Source organism: Glycine max, chromosome 11 (genome assembly GCF_000004515.6).
Source record: "Glycine max cultivar Williams 82 chromosome 11, Glycine_max_v4.0, whole genome shotgun sequence".
Taxonomy (NCBI): domain Eukaryota; kingdom Viridiplantae; phylum Streptophyta; class Magnoliopsida; order Fabales; family Fabaceae; genus Glycine; species Glycine max.
In genome coordinates, this window is record NC_038247.2 from 33,079,610 (window position 1) to 33,106,316 (window position 26,707).

General features: G+C 34.4%; 1 protein-coding gene and 1 long non-coding RNA gene across 6 annotated transcripts; both read right to left on the reverse strand.

Annotated features, from left to right (window-relative positions):
* Positions 1-204: 204 nt before the first annotated feature.
* Positions 205-20,244, reverse strand: LOC100798309 (uncharacterized). 5 transcript variants are annotated; one of them, XR_001383587.3, is made up of 13 exons: positions 20,049-20,208; positions 19,857-19,938; positions 13,316-13,449; positions 7,739-7,982; positions 4,060-4,308; positions 3,750-3,962; positions 3,393-3,641; positions 1,835-2,037; positions 1,622-1,763; positions 1,078-1,149; positions 821-864; positions 661-732; positions 205-564 (listed from the first exon to the last, which is right to left on the reverse strand). It is a non-coding gene; the product is annotated as an uncharacterized lncRNA (long non-coding RNA). The 5 variants fall into 5 exon arrangements; XR_001383585.3 differs by having other exon boundaries at positions 3,393-3,655; XR_003263459.2 differs by lacking the exon at positions 13,316-13,449 and having other exon boundaries at positions 3,393-3,962; positions 7,739-7,973; positions 20,049-20,244.
* A 3,456-nt stretch (positions 20,245-23,700) lies between these two features.
* LOC100798837 (root phototropism protein 2) lies at positions 23,701-26,179 on the reverse strand. Its single transcript, XM_041006798.1, has 4 exons — positions 25,950-26,179; positions 25,758-25,827; positions 24,565-25,668; positions 23,701-24,448 (listed from the first exon to the last, which is right to left on the reverse strand). Exons 1-4 carry the CDS (start codon positions 26,102-26,104, stop codon positions 23,942-23,944), a joined length of 1,836 nt encoding a protein of 611 aa, XP_040862732.1. The 5' UTR covers positions 26,105-26,179; the 3' UTR covers positions 23,701-23,941.
* Between the last annotated feature and the right edge of the window lie 528 nt (positions 26,180-26,707).

Below are 26,707 nucleotides of genomic sequence, written 5' to 3' on the forward strand. Positions count from 1 at the left end.
TGCTCCAGAATTGTCCCCAAAGTAGTAACAACATAGAATTTAAACTATAAAAATGTTTTCTTGTACAATCTTAAATTATATATAACTTGACAAAGAAATAAATAGATAAAAAATAAATGATTGATTTGATTGATTATGTAGTGTGATAGAAAGAGAAATATAAAGAGAAAAATAAATTATTGACCGAATGTTTAAAATCTTTTATTATCAAAATATAATTATTCTTTTAACTACCACTACTAAAAAAAAGGTTTTCTACAATGGTAAAAAATAGTATACAAAGACAGTTGTCAACCGTCGTAAAAGCTAACGTTGTTGAAAGTAACTTTCAACGACGGGTAAGAACACACCGTCTTAGAAAACAACCACCTTTCGAAGATGGTGTTTACGTAGGCACCGTCTTAGAAAGCAACTTTTTAAGACGATGCTTACGTAGGCAATGTTGCGAGCTTTCGACTGTCTTAGTAAGCGAGTTTTTTAAGACGGTGCTTACATAGGCACCGTCCTAAAAAACTGTCTTTCTAAGACGGTGCGTACGTAAGCACCGTCGTCGTAGCTCCTTATCTGAAAGCCAACAAACATTAGTTACAACTACAATACAACTAATTTAAAAACCAATTTGAAAGACAACCGAAACATATAAAATTCTATTATCATTACCTGCACTGCAAGCAACCTTAAAAAGCATGGCTTGCCAAAAAGGTGAGCCAACACTAGGTGATTAGAATCTCCCTGCATAGAATCTTGGAATTAATTTATAGGAAAATAAAACCAACTACAACGATGAGAAATAAGTTGCTATAGGTGAATTGATATATACCTTTCCTTGATTGTAGTGGATTAAAATTGGGTGATTTCTCACATCTTAAACCACAAAAAATGAAGCAAGTTAAAAATAATATATGACAAACAAGAGATAACAGTTGAATAAGAATGTTATAATGATCAATTTTTTATATTATAATTGAAATTCATAAGAAATAAGTATTTTTAAATATATAAATCATATTTTAGATATATGATAATCAATTTATATTATAATATAAGATTATTTTTAATTATTGGTATTTTTATTACCTGCACTGCAAGCAACCCTAAAAAGCATGGCTTGTCAAAAAGGTGAGCCAACACTAGGTGATTAGAATCTCCCTGCATAGAAAAACATGACAACTTCAATTTCAAAGTGAAGTGTGCTATAATAATGAAAAGTATTACTGGTAAGCCAATTCTTGTAAAACCAATCAAAAATCTAGTGTAACTATTTGGTATACAATAGTTACTGGTAAGCCAATTCCAAAGTGAAGTGCACTCACAATCGCTGTTTAGAAATTATCAGGTGATTTGAAATTAGAACCAAATAAGGCTCATGAGATTATTAATCAAGCCTACTTCAGAAATCAAGTAATAAGGTTCATATATTGGTGTCCTTTGAATTTCAATGTTTAAACTTTATGATGATGTTGGGTGGCAGTTGTCAAATTTTAGGAAACAGTTTTAAAAGGAATTTTTGAAAGCTTGTTATGGGAGCAATATCTGATAAGTACTATAATAGGACATCATTCATTCCTCCAGTTTCTTCATTTAATGAACATCATACAGAGAAACAAACCAGTTAACTTACCATTATGTTTGTATAATCTATAAAGGACATCATTCATTCCTCCAGTTTCTTCATTCAGTGATTCATAGTGTCTATTTTGAGCTTGAGGGTTTCCAGCAAAAGTATGTTGATCCAAGAGGTCAGGCAAGATTTGCCAACAAAGCTGAATAGTTGAAATTCCACAACATAAGGTTGAAAGCACTTGCGTAATAAAAATCCACTTTTTGATTGTACCTTGTGAATGGTATAATAGGTAGCCCAACCCGGTTGAACAACTTGAAATCGATCAAAAAAATCATATGGAAATGCAGATAGATATCCGATTCCAATTTTGTCCTGACAGGCAGACAAACCAGCAACAAGAAATGACACTTTCTGCTTTAGGGTATGATTCTGTGTGCTGGTCCACATTACAGTTGATGCGCTCAAGTAATGCCCTTCACAGTGTCAAAAACAAACAATCATCAATTAACTTTGAAAAGTGAATTGCAGGGGCTTAAATTTGCAGGTAAGGATAGTGTGCTTGGTAAGATACAAGACCACCAAACATGCATTTGTGAGTCAAGTGCTAACATATCAATGTGTAAGGGGTATTTCTTAAAGTTAGGAACAAACCTCAAACCAAGTAAATAAAATCAATACTTGAAATACATGGAGTCCAAGGGATCCTTTAGAGTAAACATTACATATAGAGTAAACCAAGTACATAAAATCAGTACTTAACATGCCAAGATCATTTTTAATCCGGTGGAGATTAGAATGGAAAATTCCATAGTAGTGAACTTTAATGTAAACTTGCCCCTGGTGAAACGAGCTAGAGTTAGAATGGGTAAATCATCCACAGAGGCAAAACTCAATAGCATTTCTCAAGTTCAGGTTAAAAGTGGCGAGGAAGATATTACTGACTTACCACATCAGATAATCACATCCTCAAATTGTGAAAATGGCCTTGCTGAAGGAGGCCCATCAGTGTTCAACAATACTTTGGTTAATGTTTCTCCTTTTAACTTAATAGCCCCATGTTCTAAAAAAGGGTCTCATCAACTGTTTAATTAAAAAAGACCAAATGTTAGGCTGCTCTGTGGATGATGAAGTTGTTTTACCTCCATCTAAATGCATCCATCGTGATGGAAGCTTGCTTGTGGGGCTTCTATGGAGGCTAGATCTTTGAGCTTCAATGAGGTCCTTCAATGGTGATTTTCCACCATGGAGATGCAGTGGAAGGCAAAGGAGAAGAGGTGAGAGGAGGCATCATCCACTAGGGAATAAGCCATGGAAGAAGGAGTTTCACCACCAAGATGAACCTTGGATAAGAAGCTTGGAGAGGATGCTTCAATGGAGGAAAAGAAAGAGGGAGAGAAAGAGAGAGGGGGGAGCACGAAATTGAAGGAAGAAAAAAGGGAGAGAAGTTGAACTTTGAGTTGTGTCTCACAAGACTCTCATTCATCAAAGTTACAACAAGTGTTACACATGCTTCTATTTATAGACTAGGTAGCTTCCTTGAGAAGCTTTCTTGAGAAAACTTCCTTGAGAAGCTTCTTTGAGAAAACTTCCTTGAGAAGCTAGAGCTTAGCTACACACACCCCTCTCATAACTAAGCTCACCTCCTTGAGAAGTTTCCTTAAGAAGATTCCTAAAGAAGCTAGAGCTTAGCTTCACAAAATGAACGCACAATAAAATTAGGTATAATTGTTGATAAAAAAAACAAGTAATACTAATTATATGTAAAACACAAACAAACAATTAATCCAAAATTCAAATAATTGTAATAAAAATTGAACAACCAACTCACAATTTTATCAGATATTTCTTGTGCCGCCTGAAATGTCATCTGCTCATATCGCTTTGTGCGTGCCAACTTCCACTTAACATGTCTTTCAATGGGAGATAAAGGATCCTCAATGTGTGGTGTATTCTTAGTCATCATTGCGTCATGTTATCTTTTCTTCATTTTCTCGTCCAATAGCTTCTTTTCAAGCAAATCATATCCCCCACGAGAAAGTAAATGGGGGCAGTCATTGTATTTTTGGATTTCCTACATCTTTTTCTTGATTCCTTATCATGTAGCATATATTATTCGAATCAAACAAATCAAATTGCCTTTATAATGAGAAATACACACTAAAAATCAAACACATGAACATCTAACCTGCCAGTTAAGGGTTTTGCAGCTTGCGGCAAATTCCTCCCAAGTTTCTGCATCTAGGCCATGTTTTACCGAATGATCATGTTTATCTTGCCTCTCAGAGTCAGCATAGACAAATTTAGTGGTCATGGTTGATTTAAATTGCCTCCATCTAGTGGCCACGGTGGACATCACCTTTATCTTTGCATTCGCCGCTTCAGGGATATCAAATTTTGCCTACATAACAAATTGTTTTGTATTACTTGCATAATTTCAAAGCTTTCAATTTTTTTACCAGATAAAGAAAATACTACTCAATGTTAACGTCACTTACCAAAATGTTATCCCATACTAGGTCCTTTAGCGAGTCCGGTACATCTTTCCAACTATTATGTAGAATTGGAATTTTTTCTCTAACTACGACCCCTAGATAGTTGTGGAATTTCTCTGTATGGGCCCAATCCTCAGCCAGTTGCGACATCGATGTTTATAGTTGGTCTTGGCTGATCCAAGATTCGTAAAGTCAACCTCCTTGGCAGTGTGGATTGTCTAGTATTCCTAGACATAGCTTCTGACTGAACATCTGATTATGGAGGGGACGGTGGTGGTGTTCCCATGACCATGTGAAAATAAAACAAATAAGTTAAAAACAACGACGTACAAATTTTATGTACTTACGTAAATGGAAATATGAATTGTTGGATCAAGTGGCCTCAGAATAATTAAGAAGGGGGGTTGAATTAATTATTAGTGAACCTTTACTAATTAAAAATCTACCTTTCTTAGGCTTTTACTATGTTGTTAAGAAAGTAAAGAATAGAAAAAAAATTTAACCAAAAGTAAAAGCGATAAATAAAGTGCACAGTGGAAATTAAAAGAGTAGGGAAGAAGAAGACAAACACACAAGAGTTTTATACTGGTTCGGCAACAACCCGTGCCTACATCCAGTCCCCAAGCGACCTGCGGTCCTTGAAATTTCTTTTCAACCTTGTAAATTCCTTTACAAGCAAAGATCCACAAGGGATGTACCCTCCCTTGTTCTCTTTGAACAACCTAGTGGATGTACCTTCTACTAGAACTGATCCACAAGAGATGTACCCTCTCTTGTTCTCAGTCACAACAAGCTAAGTAGATGTACCCTCTACTTGTACCACAAAGGATGTACCCTCCAATGTGTTAAGACAAAGTTCTCAGGCAATTAGTCCTTTGAAACTTTGTGAAGGGGGAAACAAAAGAATTCTCAGGCGGTTAGTCCTTTGATAACTTTTGTTTATGGGAAAGAGAAGAATTAAAAGAACTCTCAAATTGTGTCGTTTTGAATTCTTTGACAAGGGAGAAAGGAGACACAAAAGAATTCAGGTAGTTAGTCCTTCGTTCTTTTGGAAAAGGGAGAAGAGAGACACAAAAAGAATTCAGGCGGTTAGTCCTTGGCGAATTCTTTTTGGCAAATGGAGAAGAGAATGAATAGATGAATATCACAAGTTTTTGAACAAAGAACTTTTCTTGGAAGAGAAAGTTTTGAACAAAAACTTTTAGAAAGATGAAGAGAAGATGAATCAGAAACAATCTGTTGAAAGACATGAAAGAAACTATTGAAAGAAAGATTGATTGAAAGAGATTATTAAGATCAATGATTTTGTTTCATGCCAAGGTCACATATTTATAATTTCTTGATGACTCAAGTCAAAACTTGTAACTCTTGACAATTCCTTTGAAACTAATTACTTAAAAAGTTATAACTTTTGAAAGAATCTTTAGAAACAAGCCACTTGAAGAATTGCGACTTTTGGAAATGAGTTTTTTGAAAACAGTCACTGGTAATCGATTACCATAAAGGTGTAATCGATTACGCATCAACAGATGTGACTCTTCATTTTGAATTTTGAAAATCTTAACGTTTTAAAACACTGGTAATCGATTACTAGAGAGTAAAACTCTTGGGTAATGATTTTGTGAAAACTTCTTGTGTTACTCAATGTTTTTGAAAAACTTTTTAATACTTATCTTGATTAAGTCTTCTCCTGATTCTTGAATCTTTGAGTCTTGAATCTTGATCTTGATTATTCTTGAAACTTGATTCTTGAAAACTTCATTCTTGAATCTTTGGAATTTGCTTGACTCTTGATTCTTTGGCATCATCAAAATAACCTTGGAAGACATTGCTTTCACAATCTCCCCCTTTTTTATGATGACAACCCTTAAATCAAGAAACACATACACATTCTTTTTCCTAGTCGATCACTCACTTAATTCTCCATATTCTCCCCCTTTGTTTTTGAATTTATGCTTAATTTGAAGTCTTGAAAAATATAATATCTTGATTTCTAAAATATTCATTTTTCTCTCCCCCTTTGGCATCAACAAAAAGCCAAAGTGCGTAAGAAATATAAAACCATACATAAATGACTAATCATACACGAAAATAGAAAACTTAGAACAATCGAACAAGATAATAACTTAACCATACAACAAGCTTAGAAAGACAATACTTCATTCATAACATCAAATAAACTGGAAAGTCATCCACAATATTCAAATAAAACATATATGAATAATTAAAAAAATATACATGAAACACAATACCAAATGTAAGTACATACCACTAGTCATATATCATTAAAGTAATTAAGTTTAAAACACATAATCATAAACTACCAAGAGCAAGTCAATATAATCATCATGTTTAGTCACACTAAGCAAGTATTAAAAGAAATACTAAGTATTCAGATGTCATAAAAACATAGCCAAATACAAGGCTTAAAAACAAAATATAATTATAATCTAAATCTATTATCAGAGAATCAAAACTTAATTCTAAGTAACAAAATTAGTTATGAACACATACATGGTAACTCATTACTTATCTCAATTATTTTAGCATATCAATATAATTTTGACAAAAATCCAATCATGTCAAATCATACATAAATGGATAAACATACAATAAATGTATTCATACAAGAGAGAAAAACTTATAAAAATCAAACAAGATAATAAATCATCCATAAATCATAATAAAAACATGTGTATCAAATAAGTCATAAGTCATCAAAAGTAACCAAGTAGAACCATAACACATAAAGCAACTAACAAGCTTTAAACTTTTAGAAAATAAAGTACTAATAAAGTTTTAAAACATAATTCACTAAGTACCAAATAAGTAAACAAGATAATCAAATTTAAACACATAACAGAAAGGCATTAAAACAAACTATTTTGCACTAAAAAAAAATACATATTCACTATCTTAATCAACATAACCTTTAAATATAATAAAAAAAATCATAATAACTCTCAAACACAATCAATCAACTAACTATGCACAATAATTTCTATTTCAAAAAATTTCAATTTTCAATTTTTTTTTAAATTTCAATTTCAAATTTCAACTTCCAACTTTCAATAACTTCCACTTTCAACTTCCATCTTCAACTTTCAACTTCTATTTTCAACTTTCAACTTCTAATAACTTCCAAATTTAAATTTTCAAACTTCCAATAACTTCCAAATTTTAATTTTCAAACTTTCAACTAGTTGGACACAATTACCAAAGACAAAAAATCAGTCATATATATTGAAATTATTTAAACTAAATATAGTTAATTAATTATAATAAATTTTAACATAATCAAATAATTTTGAACTTATCTTCAATTTAGAGAACTAAGTCTGTTCTACTGTAATCGATTACACATAGTGGTAATCGATTACCAGAGAATTAAACACTAAATTTTAAGTATCAAAAAACAATCATCAACACATATCATGGTAATTATTTACTTAATTGAATTATTCAATCATGTCAAAACAAACAAAACATAAGCAATTCAAGCATTAATCAATTAAAAAAAATTCAATTAATCATATATATTCAAAATTAAAACTAAATATAGTTAATTAAACATTGTAAACACAATCAAACAATTTCAACAATTATTTTCTATTAGCCACAAAAATAACTTAACTGAAAATACTAATCATACCTTAATTCATAGAGATGACTTAGATGTTACCTCTTTTGAGATTTTACTAATATTGTTGTCGCCGTATGTAACATGTCCACTTTTCTTGGGGGAAAAGGTTGTAAACTTGGATACATCTCCCGTCATATGCTTGGAACATCCACTGTCGATGTACCACTTATTCCTTACAGATTTTTCTTGGTTGTTTTCATGAGATTTTGTCATGAGACACAAGTTGGCTTGGTCTTCATCATAATCTTGAAATAATTTAAGATTTGACATGTTCCTGAAAATACTTTTGAGAAACAAATAATTTAAAGAGACCATAAATCTTGAAGTGGTTAAACTTTCTACAAGATACCTGCTCTGATACCACTTGTTGGATCAAGTGGCCTCGGAATAATTAAGAAGGATGGTTGAATTAATTATTAGTGAACCTTTACTAATTAAAAATCTACCCTTCTTAGGCTTTTATTATGTTGTTAAGTAAAGAATAAAAAAGAAAATTAACCAAAAGTAAAAACCATAAATAAAGTGCACAACGAAAATTAAAAGAGTAGGGAAGAAGAAGACAAACACATAAGAGTTTTATACTGGTTCGGCAACAACCCGTGCCTACATCCAGTCCCCAAGCGACCTGCGGTCCTTGAAATTTTCTTTTCAACCTTGTAAATTCCTTTACAAGAAAAGATCCACAAGGGATGTACCCTCCCTTGTTCTCTTTGAACAACCTAGTGGATGTACCCTCCACTAGAACTGATCCACAAGAGATGTACCCTCTCTTGTTCTCAGTCACAATAAACCAAGTAGATGTATCATCTACTTGTACCACAAAGGATATACCCTCCAATGTGTTAAGACAAAGTTCTCAGGCGATTAGTCCTTTGAAACTTTGTGAATGGGGAAACAAAAGAATTCTCAGGCGGTTAGTCCTTTGAAAACTTTTGTTTATGGGAAAGGGAAGAATCAAAAGAATTCTTAGATTGTCGTTTTGAATTCTTTGACAAGGGAGAAGGGAGACACAAAAGAATTTAGGCAGTTAATCCTTCGTTCTTTTGGAAAAGGTAGAAGAGAGATACAAAAAGAATTCAGGCGGTTAGTCCTTGACGAATTCTTTTTGGCAAAGGAAGAAGAGAATGAAAAGATGAATAGCACAAGTTTTTAAACAAAGAACTTTTCTTGGAAGAGAAAGCTTTGAACAAAAACTTTTAGAAAGATGAAGAGAAGATGAATCAGAAACAATCTGTTGAAAGAGATGAAAGAAACTATTGAAAGAAAGATTGATTGAAAGAGATGATTAAGATCAATGATTTTGTTTCATGCCAAGGTCACATATTTATAATTTCTTGATGACTCAAGTCAAAACTTGTAACTCTTGGCAATTCCTTTAAAACTAATTACTTAAAAAGTTATGACTTTTGAAAGAATCTTCAGAAACAAGCCACTTGAAGAATTGTGACTTTTGGAAATGAGTTTTTCGAAAATAGTCACTGGTAATCGATTACACATCAATAGATGTGACTCTTCATTTTGAATTTTGTAAATCTTAACGTTTTAAAGCACTGGTAATCGATTACTACATTCTGGTAATCGATTACTAGATAGTAAAACTCTTTGGTAATGATTTTGTGAAAACTTCTTGTGCTACTCAATGTTTTGAAAAACTTTTTAATACTTATCTTGATTAAGTCTTCTCCTGATTCTTGAATCTTTGAGTCTTGAATCTTGATCTTGATTATTCTTGAAACTTGATTCTTGAAAACTTCATTCTCGAATCTTTGGAATTTGCTTGACTCTTTATTCTTTGACATCATCAAAATAACCTTGGAAGACATTGCTTCCACATGAACATTAATAAATTACAAAACACAAAAGGAATAAGGTTTTTACATTACTTTCATAGGATTTAGTTACGTATCAATGTTCTCCCATAGTCCTTCATCATGATCATTACGATTTGCGTGTACATCATCAACGTAGTGTGACTCATTGATATTAGGCATTCTTGTTGAAAAAGGTGGGGTCTCACAAATGTCAAGCGTCGAACCATCATGTGTATCATTTAAACCACTTGGTCTTCCTTGTAGAACCACTGAATATCTTGAATCGCAAGGATCTTCGATGTAAAACACCTGTCTTGCTTGTTGGGCCATAATGAAAGGTTCATCCATGTAAGCCACCTTATTGAGGTTTACTAAGGTAAATCCCAATTCATCTTGGCGGACATCGGTATTGGCATTGGCTCACTTACACTTAAACACAAGCACTCTAAATTCAGTATAATCAAGCTCCCAGATTTGCTGAATCACTTCAAAGTAAGGCATGGATGCTCGAATCGAATTATTGTCTGATGCACTACAAAAGTGATCGGAATCGGCATCAACAACCACACCACTGTTCTGCATTGAGCTTTTGTCATCTTGGGACTTGGTGTAGAAGGAATAATTGTTTATATCATACCCTTTCCAAGTCGGTACATTCATATTTGGCCCAATAGCTAACAATCGTAATGTTTTGGAAGCACCGTCATCAACAAATATTGTTTCTCTAAACCAGTTAATGAAAGTTCTATTGTGCTCTTGCAAAACCCTCATCATGTTCATTTTGGGTTCATTGCTGTGATTTTTTTTTGTGAGCATCTATTTATGGAATGACATTTGTTGTATTGTTTAATATATATAGATGCGCTTGTGAGACCTTATGGCGAGTCATTGTGACATCATTGTATCCTTGTGTACCCTTATCCCCCGGTGTCCTACCATGATGAGTTTCAGGAAGTCCAACAGATTTACCACCTTCAATGTATTAGGAGCAAAACTCGATACATTCTTCAGCAACATACCTTTCAACAATCAAAGCTTCTGGTCGGTATTGATTCATGGTATACCCCTTTAACACCTTCATGTACCGCTCAATTGGATACATCCACCGTAAAAAAACAGGACCACACAACCGGATCTCCCTCACTAGATGAACAATTAACTGAACCATTATGTCAAAAAATGATCAAGGAAAGTACATCTCCATTTGACAAAGGACAATGGCAGCCTCATTCTCTAATTCATCCAATCTTCTAGGGTCAATGACTTTGCTACAGATAACATTAAAAAAAAGCATAGACGAGTTATGGAAACCCTAACTTTGTCAGGCAAGATTCCCCGAATCGCTACAGGCAATAATTGTTGCATTAATACATGACAATCATGAGATTTCAAGCCAACCAATTTCAGATCATTAATGGATACAAGGCTCTTGATATTTGAAGAGTATCCTTGTGGGACTTTGAGATTCCACAAACAATGACAAAAACTCCTATTCTTGTTTTTTTACATTGTGTGACATGCCGGGGGTAGATACGTTCGTGGACCTTGTGATATTGGATGCAACTACTCTTGTATACCCATCTCAACCAAGTCTTGATGACACTTCAAACCATCCTTTGTCTTGCCTTTAATGTTAAGAAGGGTTCCAATTGAACTATCACAAACATTTTTCTCCACATGCATCACGTCTATACAATGTCTAACATCAAGATCAGACCAGTAAGGAAGATCAAAGAATATGGACCTTTTCTTCCATATGTTTGTCTCAGTTGCAGATTTTTTTTGCGTCTTCCCAAAGATAGTTATGATGTCCTTCACACAATCATAAACTTCTTTTCCATGTAATGGTTTGGGCACAGTTTCATTTTCCTGAGATCCATTAAAAGCTTTCTTGAATTGTCGATATGGATGATAATGTTTGAGAAATCTTCGGTGCCTTGTGTATACTATTTTCTTTCCATGTTTTAGTTGGAAGAAACTCGATATTTCTCACATATAGGACATGCGTGATGGGCTTTGACACTATAACCACTTAAATTTCCATATGCTAGATAGTCATTAATGGTAGAAAAAACTATTGCATGCAACCTAAAGGTCTCCTGCAAATTCCCATCCCACACATCTACCCCGTGTTCCCACAATTTTGTTAGGTCTTTGATCAACAGAGTCAAATAGACATCAATATCATTCCCTGGCTGTCTTGGGCCCCCTATCATCATGCAAAGCATTATGTACTTTCGCTTCATGCATAACCAAGTAGGAAGGTTGTAAATCATTAGCAAAATAGACCATGAATTGTGATTGCTGCTTAAGTTACCAAATGGATTCATTCCATCCGAAGTAAGACCAAGCCTTAGATTTCTTGCCTTATTCCCAAAATCAGGATACAAAGAACCGAATGTCTTCCATTGCGGACTATCAGTCGGATGTCAGAGCAATCCATCAATTTTTTTGCCTTCAACATGCCACATCAACTGTTTTGCATCATGTCCATTAGTAAATAATCGCTTAAACCTTGGTATTATTGGAAGATACCAACAAACCGTTGTTGGACGAATATTCTCTATAGTTGCATCATCACTTGATTTGTGGTTGTTGACCTTGTAGCGTGATACACCACATGTTGGGCAACTGTGCATTTCTACAAATTGATTTCTATACAATATGTAATCATTTGGACATGCATGGATTTTCTAGTACTCCATTCCCACTAGACATAATATCTTCTTCGCCTCGTATTGATTCTTCGACAACATGTTATCTTTAGGAAGCAATTTCTTCAATAACCCAAGCAATTCAGTAAAGCTCTTGTCATTCCAGCCAAATCGTGCCTTCAAGTTGACCAAAGCTAACACTGCTGACAACCTTGTGAAAGCTGTGCACCCAGAATACAAAGGCTTCTTTGAATCATTCTCTATTTTCTCATACAAAGGTGCATGTGCTTGCTGAAAATCGTCCTACCCTAGGTCGCGAATCATGTCTTCTATACGACAACCCATGTCTACATCGACTGACTCAGTGTGAGAGACTGATGGCTTGTCTGGCAATTCCCATTGCCATATTCACTTTGTGTAATTTGGAATGATCTCGTGACATATTAGATGTGACCTTATGTCATTTATCGGCTGGTGTCTACCATTTCCACATTTCACACATGGACAGAAAAATTTCCCGCGCAAACATGGTGCATTCAGTTCAGTAAAATGGATGAATTCTTCAACCCCATTCCCATACTCATCACTAATGCTTGATGCTTTCATCCAAATTCGATCCATGTTTTCCCTTTGTTGTAAGACTTTATCAAGTTATCTAACATGCATGTAAACCTCATTTTTTTTCATTAAAGGTGTGACCCTATCCCATTCAGGAAGGCTTTTTTTATAGTAGATTCAATATTACAAATTAATTGTCTTTTCTAAATATTTTGAAATTTCGGAAGCATTTCGCCTAAGTCCCCAAGTACACGAGATGAAAGCGATGGCATATCATCATCCACCACATTCAAGTATGCGCTCGGAGAACAAAGTGAAATGAACTATACTGAAATGTTGACAAATTTAAGAAAAGGAGATTAACCTATACGTATTAATCTACTATAAAAAATGAGTCTTCCCAAACTGTCCAAACGGACAATTCAAGATTCAATACATCGATTAATGCAAACTTTTCGTATTAATCGTTGTATAGAATCTCAAACAGGAAACTAAGGTTCACTCATAATGTTCCTAATTCATTATATAATACATCACATCATATATAAAAAAACCATGTAATTATCATTGTTGTGAGTCAAAGAAATACATACCTCAAAAATACAGTCAATAACAACAGCTACGAGTGGGATTAGAGTAGTGGAAAACCAAACACAACAGTCTGGATTGAAGTCCTAAGTAGGTGGGACAAGAATTTACTTCAAAAGTTTTTGTGTCAAGGTAGTACCTACAACCAAAAAACACATTCTTAGAGATTCAAACACATTCTCAGTAATTCAACTTGGATTGAAGTTGTTTGAAAAAAAACATAAGAGTGGAAGCAACATAATTAATAACGGGCCTTAGGTTTCAAGAAATGAAGTATGCATAGTGCAATGCAATGAATGATACAGGCTGTGTCTATTCTTGGTACTTTTTTTGTGTTGTCTATTCACTAAAAAAACATCATTAGATTGCCAATAGTAAACCTTTGAATTAAATTTTAGAAGGGCATTAATATACACATAATGATTGAAAAACAACCATGGCATGTTCCTAGAAATAGGTGAGACAAAAGTAGAAGAAGTGTTATAGTACTCATGATCAAGGGTTTATAATTTCATCTTAAGCACTATCACACCGCCAAGTAACTATGTTAATGAGTGTTCTACCATACCAATAGGAATGCAGACAAAATAGTCACACTAAACAAGCAATAGATGAATTCAACGCTATAATGAAGCAGAAGTAAATAAAATAAATGTTTCTATAAGAGATTTAAAGCCCTCTTACATAGTTTTCAAAATCAAAACTTCACTAACCATTCCCTTTGAAATGTCACTTTTTCACCATCACCACTTAGACTCAAGACAAGAGGCATGGAAAAACACAAGGGATATAGCTAGGATTGACAGCTTCAAGTGTTTCCTTCTAGTCTTTGAGGACAAAACAAGTATATTGCAAGACAACAAATGCATCTATAATTGGTATAACTAAAAGCATATGTTTATTTAAACCTAAAATACTGACCAAAACCAATAGAATCATCTTTTCTCTTTTCCGGCCTTGGCTATATAACGTCCAATTCCGGCTAAGCACTTATAATTATCTTTTCTCGAGGCATATAGATGTTTTCTTATACACTCTTAGAACTCATTGCATTAGTAAATTATTTTTCATACTAGACTCTAAAGTGTGTACTAAATTTGGTTTGCTATAAGCCAATTTTAGTTGTCCTAATGACTTGAATTTTCTATAAAATTAGCATTACAACAATGAAAACAATGTCTGCAACTTGTTTCTTCCTTTCTAGTACCAAAGTTTATTAGTATTTGCAGGCATACAATTTCTATTCCCCTACCTTGTGTTGAATTATGATGTCTAGATAGTGGTTTTGGCCTTTGAACTGTTTTAAAAGTGAGGATTATCTATTAGCAAAATTGACTGAAGATTGCTTTCTTCCATCTTTATTCGTAGCATGCATTTTGAGATGGTCGCCTGGAGCAGGTAGTTTTGCGACATCTAGGGGCTACAAAGGGTGATACTGTAATTGCAAAAGACATTAGGTTGCCCTTTGCCTTCTCATTATCTCTGGCCTTAACCTTTCCTTCACTCTTTTTTCTTGTTCATTTCACTAACCTAAAAATTGATGCTTTTAGGTTGTCAGATTTCCTTTCTAACATGCATTTAAGATGAATGTTGTTGTGTGTATGTTCCAGTAAGTTTCAATCTTGTGTTTCCTTTGACCTAAATTGTGGGCAACTTTTGTATATGGATTAATCTATAATAATAATATTTCTTTTGTATCCTTTGCTTCATTATGGTGCTTTGGCTTGAAGAATCTTATGTTCATCTAAGGAACTCTCTGTTCTTAAACCAACAAAATTACTTAGGCCTTGTTTGAAGAAGTTTCTCCATAAACACTTATGAAATAGAAAATAAGAAGGAATAATGAAATAAGCTTCTCTCATTGACTAACATTAGCTTATGGTGGAAGCTTATTACATTATTCCTTCTTATATTCTTCTTCTATAAGTGCAATGGAGAAGCTTATCCAAACATGGCAATGTGATTTTGGATGTTCTGGATACATGATTTTACTTTCGTATTTGGTGCTTAATTTTTATTTTTTAATTAATTTCTATCTTTGAAGTCTCAGATATGATAGTTCTTTGGGAAGCATCACCATTTGTTCTATTGTTGATAAGCTGAGCCAAACTTTTATGGTATTTACCCAAGTTTGATGCTCCCGTGAATGGTGATTGGTTTTATAGGTATTTAGAAGCCACATCACATTATGTATTTTTAGTCTGCTCATATTATCATTGCATAAACATGTTCAATTTTAGATTTTATTTTGGGTTGGGGTTGAAGAAATGAATGTGTTTAGTGTGCTTCCATGTAGCCTTTTGATTTTGAATGTGAGAGTACATATGAGCCATATAACCAACTTTCTCCTTTTACATCTAGACATATGATATGGAATGGAACAGGTGAAGAAAGGAATCAACTAGAACTAGTATTTGGTTGATATTTAGTAAAGGATAATCACACTAGGTAGAAGGAAGCACCACTTCATTGGGGCCATTTTAAGCAATTTTAGGGCCTTCCAGAAAATGGGAGTGATGGACATTAAAAGCTTATGAACTTTGGCCTTAAATGATCAAAGAAAGAGAAGATCAAATGATTTTCTAAAATTGGTGAATGATTATGCAGGGTTTAGTTCTAATTATCTTTACTTTCCAACCATAGATACTGCCATCAAATGAATATTTCTTACAGAAGCGCAAAGAAAAATTTGTTTTCATCTTTCTTTAATTGGTCTTTCTTTGTTTTTTGGTTAAACTAACCATTTGGTCCCTATAGGTTACACTCATTTAGGAATTAGTTCATGTATGAAGAAGCTTATATATTAATCCCCATACACCTTTATTAGTAAACATTGGTCCCTGTTGTTATGTTTTAGTTCCAATATGCACCCTTATAGGGATTAAAGTTTAAGTTTTTTTGGGGGGATTGATTCCCTAACGAGTTTCACATATAAGTTTAACCTTGTTTTTCTACCTCATTTTTTATTCCCAAATATCTAGCCCTGACGCCTGCTTTATATATATATATATATAAGCATAATTGTTTGAATATAATTGTTGTTAAGCCTAGTGCCTTTATTTTTCTCTTATATCCCTAGTTGTTTTAATTGCTTCCTGCGTGTTATCTTTGCAGGATACTTGCTTAAAATGACAAGCTTCAATGTCAAAAGTTATTTTTATATTGCAAGTCTGCGATTGGTGCTTTTTAGTAAACCATATACACTTGATCACCCCAAAGTTTTCTGAAATTTAAGTTTTGTTGGTCTTGATTTTCAACTTGATTCTTTAAATTTGTCTACTATCTGAAGTTGATACTCAATATTATTTATTGCTTTCAATAATTTTCTATCATGTATGCATATATACACATTATTTTTGCATTATCATTGAGATTGTTTGTCTATAAGCAATACTTGATCCCATGGCCCACCACAGAAAGGAGTTACATTTCCCTGAAAAATCTCACAGCTTACATAATCCTTATTCGCCCAATATCATGTGGTTATACACATAGAAAAAGCTTGACAGAGAGATGCTCAATATCTGGTAAGCAACAATACTTATATTGTAACTATATTAGCAAATAGTATGTGAAAATGATACGTAAAGTAACATGTCTGTACGGTCCTTCTTATTAACAATGTTCTTGATTCCCTGATTGATATGATCAGCTTGTGTTTCCATTAATTGAACTTTTGAATAACACGAAAGAAGCAAGAGAACAAAATACAAAAGAAAATGAAAGGGAAAATAAAGAAAGAAAAATACGCATGAGTTATGACCATTGACCACAATGTTTGCATATATTCCAACATTTGAGCGGGTCATGGACGTAGCTTCTGCTTGACTTAGCCCTCAATTATTGTTACTACTTTTTTCTCTTATATACCCCCCTGACATATGCCGCACCTGGCTTGGCTATGACATATGTTTCTTTCTTTCTCAGATAAGGGTTATGCCCCGCAATGATTTTCATCTATCGTTTATCTTTTGACTTATTTTTCTTTTATGATTCCACTCTTTGGCTATGAGTTAAAAACAAAAACATTGTTCTAAATATATTCTTTTTTCTCCCATTTTGGTAAGATCTCTTACATGAACGTGGCTGGTAAAATCTCTAGAATGGGCAAGAAAAATCTATATGAACTTTGGACAGGTCCTAACTCTTAAGGAATGTACACAAACAAGATCTAATGAATTGGAGCTAGCTGTTACTTCCTAGTTGCTACTTTGCTAGACAAATCTATGTCTGTAGCATCCATGCAATAAAAAAAATGTTGAACACCACAAGTACTTCATGGTGCGAATATAGTCATGCAAAAAATCTTCAAATTTCAATGGCTAGATGCATGTAATGTGCTTTCCAGCACTAGTGTATTTGCATGTACGCATTATTCAATCTCACCCTCTCTCTAAAGTAGAAGAACAAACTTCCCTTGTTCTTAAAAGTTTAACTAAGGAAAGAGTTTCATGAATATTTTTGTGTGCTCTACATTGTAGTGTCCTAAATGGAATTGCAATATTGGAAACTATATGTGCTTGGCATGGTAGTTAAGGTCGCCAAGGTAATATATTTTACCAAAGATCATATAGTGAAATGTGAATAGAAAAATGGATACTTGGATCATAAGGTCCTATTTCTATCCCATGTTCGTTTTTATAAACATTTCAAAGTTCCCCAATTTTGAAGGTGTGTTTGGATGTTGGGAGGGGAAGATACCAAATCAAATAAGCTAAACATAGAGCTTCAAAACCCACGGCCATGCTATTTACCTTCATGGTTCTAATAGTGACAGCCTACTTATTTAGAATGATATCTATATTTTACCATGCTTTTTTGGGATATCAGACAAATGTATATAGGCTGAACCTCTCCTATTGTTGTATTCCTTGCATACTTGAAGTGTTGGAAATAGGAATATTAAATGAATGTGTGGCCATGCAAGAAAAGATAGGGCACAAAATGATTGTATATGAGAAGATATTAGTGTGACACTTATTGAGAAAAAGATAAAAAAAAATCAGTTAAAGTGATTTGGACATGAGCATAGAAAGCCATTGAAGGTACTGGTGAGGAGAGTATATAGCAGGGTTTTTAGCTTTGTGAAAACTAAAAGGGATAGTGAGAAGCTAAAATGAACATTGGAGGAAATTATTATAAGGAATCTTACAATGAATAATATCCATCAGAATTTGGTTCTTAATCAATGGTGCTATGTGATCCATGAGAATTCATATAGTATGCAACCTGTAATACTCTAGTTTAGAGAATTCATACAGTAGAAGCTAGAGAAAGGAGACACATTAGAAGAGACTAGACTAAGAAAATGGATTAGTCTTAGTAGACTTTATTTTGCACTAATATTGGAAGAGACAAGATTAACAAAATGAGCACTCACCAAACTAGTCACACATTGACACACAGCGTAACTAATACACAATCAAACCCTTCAGATTTTAAATGATAGCTTTTAGTCCAACAAATCCAAATCCTGAACACTAAGCTATAGACTTCGATTAGGCAACCAGATCAGTGATGAATTTGTTCTGAATTCCTAAACCTGGATAAAAACTCCTTCCATTTCATGTGATTTTCTTTTATGCGCTTCCCAGGCTCTTCATCATCCTCCACCATGATAGTTTTTACTGCCTTTAGTATATCCTCTTGCTTAAAGTCCCCATCTTCACTCATATTCACCTCAATCTCTGCCTCCAAATCCTTGCAGGCTATGAGCTTAGCATTAAAAGTTGGTCAGCCATGAAAAGCAACAACGCCAGTTCATAGTCACTAGGCAAAGCTTCAATCACAGAATTAAAGCCACCATGGCCTAAATGGCATCCTACACTAGAGTGTTTCAACATAATAAATGGCCTAAATGGCATCCTACACAGAATTAAATCTCCTAGTCTCAAACAAATTAAGTGTAGCAGAGGTGCCTTTTGTTCTGTTCTATTTACAATTCTTATTATCCCACAACAAACCATAAATCCTAATTCATCAAAAAACTCCTTTTCAGTTTAAATAACGCAATCACACACCCTCATCCTCTCTGTTTCTCTTTCTCTATGCCGCTACTTATTTTATTTTATCTATGTCTTGGTGCGAAAATCCACTCAAATCCATATATGAAACCATTCATGTCCACCGTGAACAACAAGAACAACAACCTCAAACATTCAGAAAAATTCCACCACTCTTCATGTACCATAGCAAAACTAATGACATTCTTCTTCCTCTTAATCTCCATCTCCTACCTCTTCTACACCCTCGGATTCATCTCCTTCTTCCTCTTTGAGTTTAGAGCTATACTTTAGTTAACTGTAACCGTTGCCCTAAACACGGAACTAGGTTTTCTTCAGACCATTTTAAAGACCCACCATACCTAAACTAGGTTTGCTCGTCAAACTATTTTCAATTTTACTAAACTGCTAACTACGTTCTACAAGGAAAACACAAAGCCACACAAATAGGCGGACATGGGTAGCAAATGCATTACTAAACGCTGCGTTAAGCATTGTTCAATCATGGAAGGAAAACAAAATTTGACGGACAAGGGTTACTTACCTTTGACGGAGACTTCACATATCAACTTCTCAGGCGTTGCTTCGTAGAGATTGAAGAGATGCAGGGCCCAGTCAAAGCTTGACTTCAAGGGTCATTGTAAACACAAAATAAGCACAAAATCCATGAGAATGAGAGAATTAAACTCCAAGACAAACAGAAAAGTAACGGGGTATTGAGGGAGCACACAAATACCTTGGACAACGATGAAGGGAAGAATCACAGAACAACCTAGGTTACGCGTGCGCGTTCGAGACGAAAGTAGCTACGAAATTAGTAGCCAGTCCGCGAAATTTTTTAAAAGATCATTCAAAGACGGTCAATATGAAAAAACCGTATTTGTATAACCACAATAACTTTGACAGTCTTTGTCAACCCGTCATTATACTCCTTAAACTCACTATTGAAGGCGGTTATTAAATAACCATCATTGTATGCTTTTGCGAAAGTTACCATAATGCCACCACATATCCTTCAACGATGTTTTCTTTTTAACCGTCGTAGTTAATATGTTATAAAAAAAAAAATTTAGTAGTGTACACGTGTTGGATATATGGAAATCCATTACCATTCTCTTTTTTTAGTAATGAAGTTAGATTAGATTAGACATGCAATTCTCTGGCCATGATAAGATAAACGGAAAAGCAAACTCATTATCACTAATGGTATGTTTGGTACGTAGTGCGTTTTGTGCCACTAATCGTGGATATGTGAAGCGACTATTAGTTGCTTTCACGTTATTTTGGACGTGAATCCTAAACAATAAAGTAAACAAGCATTCATAAACACAGGCTTGGTGTTAAAATACTTTGATCACATAACGATTGAAGTTTAGTCAAACATTGCAATTTTAATTAAGAAAAAATATACTTGAACACTCTAAATGCTAAATTGGTGATGTGATATGATAGAAAGAAGAAAAGTAGGAATTAGGAAGAGATGAGAGCTGTTTATAAAGTGTTCATCAGAATAAAAGAATGTCTAAATATCATTATTTTAATTAGAAAAAAAATGTTAGATGGACATCCATTATGCCATTTAACACCTAGAGAGATAGAGGAAAAAAAGAAAAATAAATAAGAGATGTTAGAGAGGTGTTTAAAATAATTAAAAGTTTGTAGATCATTACTCATTTAATTAAGTTGAAAGCATTTGTGTATATTATCACAAGAAAAATATTTTGTGGACACCCAATTTCATTTACACCTAGCTAGAAAGAGATAGAAATAGAAAAAATAGTGATATAATATGCGGTGCTGACCTTGGACGTCGTCCAGGGCTGCGACGACGACCCATGCCCATTGCCTAGAAGGACCTAAAATTTTAACAAATAAATAAATGTATAATTATGTAGAAATATTTTGTATTATTTTATGTTATTTTTATAAAGAGATTGAAATTATTACCTAATTTTGTGTCTTCTTAATCAAATTAAATATGATATATGCGATTAAAAAATATAAGAGATTTAGTTTTTTTTCCATGTGTTATATTAATAAATTCATCTTAAATGAATTTTCAAGTAGAAAAGTGTTAGGAGCTAAGATACTTTCTAGTTTCTAACACACTTTTTAAACACACTCTTTGACTATAACATCATATAATTAACCTATTATAATAATTCAAAGTATTTTTTTTTATAAAATTAGAAACACAAACAACAACTTAAATTATAAAGAAATTTAAACTAAAATTTAATATATTAAATTGTGTCATTTTTAATAAAATTACGTGTTTATTTTTTATGTAAAATATATTTGTAATTCTAAATACTTGCGTATTAGATCTCCTTATTTATTATTTTGCCTACCGCTCATAAAATGCCAAGACGGCCTAGTAATATGACAATAAGAAATTTAACAAAATAAAAATGACAATAAAAGAGATAAAAAAAATAAAAAAAATGAAAGATTTCTAATAAATGTTTACAATTTAAGTTATTATTCATATATAGGGGTGGAAATGAGTCGAACTCGAAGGCCTTTGGCTCGGTCTATGTAAGGCTCGACTCGGCTCGTTTACTATAAAGACCAAACTCAAACTTTTTAAAAAGTCTTTTTAAATAAAAACACCAAGCTCAAACTATAAAAAAAGCTTGTTAAGCTTGACAAACCGGCTTGTTTAACTAACAATATTAATAATAATAATAATAATAATAATAATAATAATAATAATAATTTTATTATATCAAATCTTATCTTATCCAGATTTTATTCTATCTAGATTTTATTTTATCCAGATTTTATTTCATCTAAATTTTATTTCATCCAGATTTTATTTCATCCAATCTTATCTTATCTTGTCCAGATTTTATTTTATTTTGTTTATGGGTTTGAACTTAAAATAGATTTGTGAGCTTTGAGGCTGAGGACTTATATAACAACACCAAGGTTTTAGTTTAGGGAGTTTTTTTTCGGAGAGGAGAATAATTCTACAATTTTAGAATTTCAGTTTTTATTACTGTTCATGTACACTTTTCACGTAGAATAAAATTCATTTTCTGCCATTTCGTTTCGGCTTCAATCTACATTTTCGTTTCTACTGATTAATGGAAGACTAAGTCTCCAGCATTGTTTTTTCTTGAGGATCAAACACAGTTCTCTTTGAGGTTTTGTTATTACTATTGAATACTGATAAGTTTTTTCTCTTCACCAATTACTTTGTATTTGTTGCTATTAATCCATGCATGCTTAGTGCTTGATTAATTGTCTCTGCGCTTAATTTACGTTCATGTTTAATGATCAGTTTCGTTCATGATTAATCGGTGTATGTGTTGTTTAATCACATAATGACAGTCTTATCTTAATTTTCGCTTAGTAATTTAATTTAGGGTTGGATTAAGTGGCTGAACTGATTAAGGATAAATTTTTGTAACCTAAGATAAGAGAGACTTGCTTGTGAATTAAGGGGAAACATATCTTAATTCTGTTATTTTCTAATTCAAATTTGTTTGTTGTTTAATTTACAAAAACAAACAACCCCCCAATTCGTTACTATTTTATTATTATCTAGTATGAACGTTTGGTTGACCATTGTTCGTCGGGAGACGACCTAGGATCACTTCCTAGATACTGTATTTTTAATGTTTATTTGATTCAGATACGGCCTCGATCAATAGTATATAAGATATGGCTTGAGTAGACTAAGATGAAATTATTGTAGATATATATTTTTTAAAAATATTTAATATACTTATATATTCAAAAATTGGATTAAAAATTGTTAATTTAACTAATAATAATTTTTGTTTGGCTATATTAGTGTAAATCATCTCTAATCCATACATTTTTTAATATTATGTTCTTTTTATTTTCTTTTGATATACTTTGTGCTTTAATGACTTGAATTCAATATGATTTTGTTTATCAATTATTTTTGGATTTGTACATTACTTATACGAAATTTTATAAGTTTATTTTTTTAGTTAGTATTTCACTAAGTTTTAAAATAATTAATTAATCAAACACGTCTTTAAACAAGCTTTTAAATAGGCTCGTGGGCCAAGTCAAACTTTTATGTATTCAACTCAAGCCGAGCTTGGCTCGGCTCATTTCCACCCTATCCATATATGAACATTATCATTCCAAGTATCATTCGACATTTTTAAAGGAAAATATTGAAACTCAATGACATTTTATTATAAGGATATCTTTTTAAAAAAAAATAATATATTGTAATTTTTTTTGTACATGATATAATATATATATTTTGAATTGAATATTAGTGATTTAGCATTTTTTTATTTATTCATTAATCTCTTTCTTTCATTCCTCATACTACAAGTATAATAAAAAGTGTATAAAGTGGCTGCAAAAGTTTTTTTCCTTAATAACATATACACAGTGTATTAAACAATTAATTTACACACTATGATGAGAAGTTCGCAAGAATCAGAACAGAACCCAGTATCATGAACATTGGCATGATTCATGATCACTAACAAACGCACGTAGCCTGAAAACTATAAGAATTCTGCACATACACGACACAAATTGCAAACACAAAAAAAATAAAAAAGAAGAAGAAAGAAACCGTGATGAACCTCGCATAATTAATATGCTCATAATTTAATTCAATTCAAATTTCGTCTAAGACACAGAGAACCTTCTCCTTCGGGGCTTGGTCAAATCCACGTTCCCATCTTCCAAATGGGTCGTATCCTTCGACCCGTTTCTAAACGGGTTCAACTTCCCCAGCGTTTTCGACACGGAAGAGAAGAACGTGGCCTTCTTAGGGTTAGGGTTCGCAGCAGACGACGTCGTTCCATGCCCCTGAGGGTTCGCGCCATTATTAGTGTTCTTATTCTGCTGCAAATCCGAAATGTACATCTTCATCTTCATTAGTTCAGTTCTCAACTCCTCGTTCTCCCTCACCAAGGTCACGTCCATCTGAAGCTGATTCTTCTCCGTCGCCACTTCACGCTCCTCCGCCCCGCTCCTCAGCCGTAGCTGGTCGTAGTAAAGCGCGTGCAGCACAATCTGCACCGGCAATCGCTTGTTCTGCGACGCGTGCACACGCGCCTCGTATGAAAGCTTCAACGGATCCATCACGCTGCACACCTTCTCTCTCTCTATCTCATCCAACTGTGGATGCGCCTGCAAAAAACAAACACGGTAAACCGTTAAACGCCGTCGTTTTCTCCATAAGCAGTTTTCATTTAGTAGAAGCTAGCTGAATGGTAATAATAATAATATCGTATTACGTAACGTACCTTGAGATAGATATCAACGGCGCGGTAAAGATCGTCGTCGATCTTACGCGCGCTTTTAGGAATAAGAGTAGCGATGCCGTTGAACTTCGAGATGCTGAGATCGCCGTATGCGGCGATCTCAGAGAGGTAGGCATCGACGGTTTTCACGACGCGCTGCATCGCAGCGGAGCAAGGCTCTTTGAACTCGGCCGTGGTGAAAACCGCGTTGCCATTTTCTTTCTCCACGAATCCTGATATTATTCTTCTCACGCTTTCGAGATCGTAGAGTCTCTCGCCGTCGTAGGTGAAGGAGAGGACCAGGAGGTTGTCGACGGTGACGTGCTCGAGGATCGCTGAAATTCGCTTCTCGAGCTCGGTTTTGCAGGCGGCGGAGGCACGGAGGTAGATCGCGCAGCGGAGGAGGCAGCAGAGGAAGTGGATCGGAAACGCGGCTTTCTCCGAGGGGAACTGATCCACGATTGCTTCCAGAAGCTTCCGCTGTTTGGATCTGGAATCGGAATCGCCGGGATCTGAGGACCGGATTCCGTTGCCGGTGTGGTCACGGACGAGATCTCGTAGGGCGCGCTCCGTGTAGGTGATGAGCGCAGCGGCGACGGTAAGAGCCTTCGCGCTGCGCTGCTTCATGGCGTCGATGACTCTGGCGAAGAAATCGATATCGAGGAGGGCGAGCTCCTCCGTCCACCAGTTCGGCGGCGAGCGGCTGGGGAAATTGGCCTCGCTGCAGGCCTTGGCGCTGACGGCTTCGACGCAGCGTTTCACGACGTTGATATCGTCAGCATAGGGGAGGAGATGGCGGCAGGACTTGAGCACCGTGACGGCGCCGGTAAGCGTGAAGAACGCGACCTGCGTGAGAAACTCCTCTGTCCGGCCTGCAAGGTTGTTCTCGCAGTACTGATCCGTCATCTGGAGGAACTCCGCGGCGCATCGCAAAACGGCGACGTTGTGGACCGTTATCTCGAAGTTGACGCCGTAACAGAATTTCGCGGTTTTCTCGAAGATTGAAGGGCCTCCTGGTATGTCAGAGAGGTCGATTCTGGTGAGTTCGCTCTCATCTGATTCCAATATCAGTTTTCTTATGTAGTTGCTTTTTGCCACTAGCATGAACTACACAAAACGTATCCTTTTTCAGTCACATGCATGAACAAACAATCACATATTAATTAACAATCATTCACAAAATTCACAATACTAACCTTGTGCAGAGAGAAAGTTGTTTCTCCAACTTCCACTATAACATCAGTTGGTATGTCTTGAGAGAAAACCCTGCAAAAAATCCCAAGAAATTGGTTATTATATAGATTGATTAGAGAGTATAATATGGTAAGCAAGTGCATGCATGGTGCATGGGTTTGAAAATGGAGTTAGTTGAGTGTGTTGATGTGTACCATTGCCCAGTTCTCTCCATGGCAAGAGAGAGTCTGTTATTGGGAGTTGCCATGAACTTGTGTGGCTTGTTTTGGTTTTGGAAATTGGACAGAATTGAAACTAGGCAGGCAAAGAGAATGGAATTGTTGATATTGGGATAAACAATAGGTTCCATGTTGGGGGCTATTATAAAGGGATTTTGAACACTGTAGCATTATGATTTAATCTTCATGGGATGGACTTGAGAGTTGTTTGTGATTTGTGGTCCAAGTTTGTGATGTTAATCGATCCGCGGTATCTTACTTTTGTTATCTTTTCTGTGATAAGGCGGTTCCTTTTTACAAGTCATTTTCACCTGCGTGTTGTCCTTTTTAATCTGCTTGCAATAGTGCAGACAACAAGTTTTCCATTGGCTCAATTCCAACAACAAGAATGATGTGGCCTTAATTTACATGCATGTACACGAGCTCTACCTTTTTCTCTAAGTAGAGACATTAAAATTAAAAAGCTACTCTTATATCCTATTTTGTATCTTATCTTTTCTCCCTCATCTTCATTGGTTTTCTGGTATAGTACATATGTATGCATACGCATGTTTTGGGGAGGTATGTTTTTTCGTTTACTGTGAGTGACAACCGTATCCATTACTTGAAGAATTGTCTTTTTCAGCTGTTCTGAATTTGTTTGGTGACCGTATCACTTTATATCCCTTGAATTAATGCTTATTAATTAGCAATTAATATATCTCTTCATAGATGTGTTAATTAAGTGTCAGGAC